The 5,094-nt window shown below is 37.5% G+C and overlaps 1 protein-coding gene across 1 annotated transcript in view; it reads left to right on the top strand.

Annotated features, from left to right (window-relative positions):
• LOC123050960 (tau-cadinol synthase-like) overlaps positions 1 to 4,637 on the top strand; it is a 5,782-nt gene extending 1,145 nt beyond the window's left edge. Inside the window, exons 2-7 of the mRNA XM_044473682.1 lie at positions 191 to 449; positions 526 to 898; positions 1,015 to 1,233; positions 1,340 to 1,475; positions 1,739 to 1,990; positions 4,194 to 4,637. Of these exons, the coding sequence (XP_044329617.1) occupies positions 191 to 449; positions 526 to 898; positions 1,015 to 1,233; positions 1,340 to 1,475; positions 1,739 to 1,990; positions 4,194 to 4,487 (1,533 nt within the window). The 3' untranslated portion in view covers positions 4,488 to 4,637. The remainder of the gene's footprint in view (positions 1 to 190; positions 450 to 525; positions 899 to 1,014; positions 1,234 to 1,339; positions 1,476 to 1,738; positions 1,991 to 4,193) is intronic.
• Positions 4,638 to 5,094: the final 457 nt, after the last annotated feature.

The raw sequence follows: 5,094 nt of genomic DNA, 5'->3' as shown, positions 1-5,094 counted from the left end.
ACACACACACACACACCATATGAAAATATATTTCATTCCAGATGCTGATGTATTTTTCTATAAATTTGATCAAAGTTTAAAAAGTTTGCCTTTACAAAAATGTACATACTATATTTAGGGACCAAGGGAGTATGACTAGTGTATAAGTTAGTGACTAGTTTGGTTGATAGTAACAGATACATGTATGCAGATCTCACAGGAATGGATGAAGACCAGAAGAGATAAACTGAAGAAAGATGTTCTCTTATTGTTTAAGACTTGCACCAACAATTTAGATAGAATGACACTGGTGGATGTAGTCCAACGCCTAGGAATAGAACACCTGTTTGAAGAACAGACGGCTACTGCACTAACTGACATCCATCGAAGTGAATTCAACAGCTCTAATCTCCATGATGTATCTCTTCGGTTCCGCCTTCTTCGGGAACATGGACTTTGGGTATCTCCAGGTATTCATATTCATATATAAACATAGATCACCTTTGCATGTGTTCAATTACGTAAATGAACTAACTTTTCATGCAGATGTGTTCAAAACTTTCAAAGGAGAAGATGGCACGTTTAACCATGATATAACAAAAGATCCAAAGGGACTCTTATGTTTCTACAATGCAGCATACGTGTTAACCCATGGCGAGCCATTACTCGAAGAGGCCATCTCTTTCACGAAATATCATCTGGAATCTTTGGCACCAAGCCTTGTCTCCCCTTTAGCTGAGCAGGTCAAGCGTGCCTTGCATGTACCCTTGCCAAGGACCTACAGGAGGTTGGAGGCACTGCAATACATGCCAGAATACGAAAAAGAAGTAGGGTACAATCCAACTCTTCTAGAGCTTGCAAAGCTGGAATTTAACCTCCTCCAGAGTGTCCACTTGAAGGAGCTCAAAGCTATCTCAGAGTATGTGAGCTCTGACACACACTCAAGCATCTTCTTTGACATATCACACTACTAAGCACAGACACGCACATACTACATTATTTATCAATATTTAAAATTATTTATGGATTTTTCAGGTGGTATAATGATCTGTCAGCATACGTGGAGCTAAGTTTTGCTCGGGATCGTGTGGTGGAGTGCTACCTTTGGGGCTACTCTGTCTTCTATGAGGAAGAGTACTCTCTAGAACGAATGATCTTTGCAAAGTGCACATTTGTGCACACATTATTGGATGACATCAACGACGTTCGTGCCACCTTGGTGGAGTATCGGAAGCTAGACACAGCCATACAGAGGTTCTTTCTCACTGATAGCTTTGTGTATCCGGAGAACAAAGGTTAATTCCTGCGACGGCAGTAGAATTTGTTAATTCTTGTTTCAACTAACCAATTTTTCATGCAGATGGAATGAGAGTGCTATTTCCCTTGTGCCCGACTACTTGAAGAAGTTCTATAATAAACTTCTGATGTGCTTTAGGGAGTTCGAGGATGAGTTGACACTTAATGGTAGATACCCGATTGATCACATCAAGAAGACGGTACAAAATTATCTATATTAATTACATCTTTGTATTAGTGGCATATGTTACCTTTTTATAGAATTTATGATTCCTTAGACTATTTTTCTACCAATCTATTCAAATGCACACAAATTGACAGCTAAATATGTCTAAAAACTATGTCACTACTTTATAATTTTATATTAGAAATCAGGTGGTACGATGTACTGTTTTCTTTTGAATATTGAAATTAAAAACATTTCTTTGTTAATCAGTACTGTTACTCATGTCTATGCACGCAGTTCCAACAACAGTCAAAATTTTATCTCCAAGAAGCTGAGTGGTTACACCAGAACCACAAGCCAAGCTTTAAAGATAAACTGCATCTGGCTGCCATGTCCACGGGCGTCACCGCGCTATGTGTGTATACGATGGTTTGCATGGGTGATGGAGCACCCAAGGGAGCACTCGAGTGGGCACTTGGATACCCCGATGTCATCATGGCGTGCGCCAAGATTGGGCGCTTAATGAATGACCTTGCTGGCTCATCTAAAGTACGTACACACTTATGGGCATATATTTTATCTGTAACTATAATCTCTGGCATACTACTACTAGCATACTCAAGTATTTATTAGATCATGACCATAATCACTTCGCTTGAGAACATGTCATAAGTTGAAGGTCACAAAGTTTGATCAAGTTTATCGAAACAATATCTGCGCCTATAACACCAAATAACTGAATTTTATTTTGTGATGGTCCTGATGCTATATAGATTTAAAATGTTGATGTGATTATTATTTTCAATGAATGCTGTCAACGTTTACAAAATTAGAATTACTAGCCCCGAACCCGTGCATTCGCCCGGACTAGCTATATAAGAGTATCTATCACTCTGCACTGGAAACACGATTAATTCTGAAAAATATAGCACGCTCACCAAATGGCAATAGACCTTTTATAGAGAAAACTTGCAATACTATGCCCAAAATAAAATATCTAGCGATGAATATAATAGCAACTCGACTATCTTAAAAAATATTCTGACCCAAGCTAACCATACCAAAAATTTGGAGTTTTCCCTCAGAAAATGGAATAAACTGCCAGCTTAGGCAATGGCATGGGAAGAAACATCAGGAATACCATATCTATTGAATTCATACTGGAGTCGTGTGATGGGAGAAATAAAGTGACAATCTGACATACATCACTTGACCTCTGGTTTCGGAATCTTAATGGGAAAAGTACGTAAGGAACTTTGAAGATTTATATATACACACTTTAGTTAATCCATAAATTTCAAGAAAATGCACAAGGTGGTCCTTCAACATAAAACTCTAGAAAAAAATTGTATGGAAATCAGAAAGATATAGCATTGAAAGATGCAATCTCCATATCCAAAATAAATGAATAAAAATATCTCAATGGTTCCCAACATTATGAAGGAATGGGACACAAATCCGAAAACCTTGGGAAGCTTTCCAAGGTTAGAAAAGAATACAATTTTAGTGGTACGAATCTCAGTTGACCATAGTTAATCTTCACTCAATTTTTTATTAGTAATATCAAGGGGTCATAGAGAGTAGGTACATAGCACTTGTGAAAAATAATTCTTTGCTATGACAGAAGACATTGATTCCCAATTTTATTAGAATTATAACACAATGAAAACGAAAATGAAAGTCAAAATATCAGCAAGACCGCAGTTACTTATATCGCGGAGAAGAATAGGCACAACTTTGTGTTGCAGAAAAAAAGGGGAAGATCAAGAACAATGCTTCTTTTGTACCCGACGAAGGAGAAAATAGCTATAGGGAAACGATAAATGAAGGAAGAGCAGTTTCTTTTGTAGGCAATATGAACAATCTGGACCATACAACTTAGAATAATGGAAGACGGGTAGATATTATTGTTTAATTCAATCAGCTTAACATTTTGTGTTTAGTAAGCTCTAATTAGTATATCAATACATAGACTAGGTATGGGCATGAGTTTTAGTGAGGTTACGGCATCAGAAATATTTTTTAAATAAGGGTGATTATTTTTACACGTAACCGTCCAATAATACTGAGGATGATCAGAACTCAAACTAAGTACTGGGCGCTTCTCCTTATTGTCACAATGCACTGCAGGATTAAGCTTTCATTAAAGTGAACCATATATCAATGTTAGGATAATTGCAAATTAGAATAACTTTATCAAAAAACATATTAGTAAATTAATGGAATAATCGGTCCAAAACATAGATAAAAGCATCTGCATTAGTACGTAAATTAATGGATTTTTGCATTGATTTTCCTGAAGAAATGATGTAATGTTGTGGCAATTGGAAGAAAAAAAATACGAGACACCTAAAGACCAATGGGGAAGTGAACGCATAGACAAGCAAATTGCAGAGGCAGTTTTACTGTTATCAACAACAATACGACCACTGAAAATTGGCATAGCAAAATTTAAAGATTTGAGATAAAGGTTATACATATATTTGTGATATGCATACAATATAAGCTTATTTCATTAGTTTGCCCACATGTGTTTTTAAGACCTCATAGTGGAGAGTACATTTTCGCTGAAGTAGATCTAGCAGCATACATATACTCTATATATTCTATCAAAGACAATGAATACATATATCTATTGTCTGACATAGATTTAGCCGACAAAAGTTAGACCCAGCATCAACTTTTTTTATTTGGTTTATGAAGAGCGCATCAACTTCATAAAATAATTAAATATTTATTTGCATGCATGCAGCACCGGAACAATAGGGGGGACGTGGCCAACTGTGTGGATTGCTACGTCAGTGAGCATAAGGTTACAGACAAGGTCGCCTTTGCTGCAATCGACTCGATGATAGAAGATGAATGGAAGACCACCAACCAAGCTCGGTTTGAGCATCGCCGTGAGCTCTTCCCGGTGGTGCAACGGGTTGTCAACTTCACTCTCAGCCTGCCGGTGTACTATGGTGATAGGAAAGATGCCTTCACATTTAGCACGCATCTTAACGGCATTATCAAGAACCTCTTCGTCAAGCCCATACCGATCTAGCTACATGCATGCATACGCTAGTTGGTTTTTTCCTTTCAAGCATTTCCGCCTAGTGCTTAATTAGATCGTTCGTATGTATTTCAGCATGAATGCTTGGAACCTTGTTAATGATTTATTATATGTGTGATTTGGTGATCCGTTACTCTCGTCCGGATCAGGCTGCACACTTAGATGTATATTTTTTTTCTCGAAATAATGGAGGATCCAGAAGAAGAGAATGAATCTGCCATTTTTTTTGAACAGTCTCTGTTAGTGACATTTGGCATAAAATATAGAGTGTTGGTATGTTTTTCTTACCGGATCAGGCGAATGGTAAGTCATGTGTGTGTGCTTTCCTGCCAAGATCCAAAATTCAAAATCAAAATATCTCCTAAACTGAGCTTCCAAATTTAAAATTATTTTCACAGTACAACCCTCGTGTCAATATCTTCGAAGCTAGATCCGATGTTGATAGGTTTCCAGGGACTTCGTTTGAACATCATTTGTATTATGAATGATAACATGGTTGTGCTTCCTAGAGTAACGAATTTATACTTCAGCCTTAACATACTTTGTATTTGAATTACCTGAACGCTCCCGCAGCCCCACCCCCACTCCCGTGCGTGAC

This window comes from Triticum aestivum, chromosome 2D (genome assembly GCF_018294505.1).
Source record: "Triticum aestivum cultivar Chinese Spring chromosome 2D, IWGSC CS RefSeq v2.1, whole genome shotgun sequence".
Taxonomy (NCBI): Eukaryota; Viridiplantae; Streptophyta; class Magnoliopsida; order Poales; family Poaceae; genus Triticum; species Triticum aestivum.
This window is presented reverse-complemented; position numbering and strand designations above follow the sequence as displayed.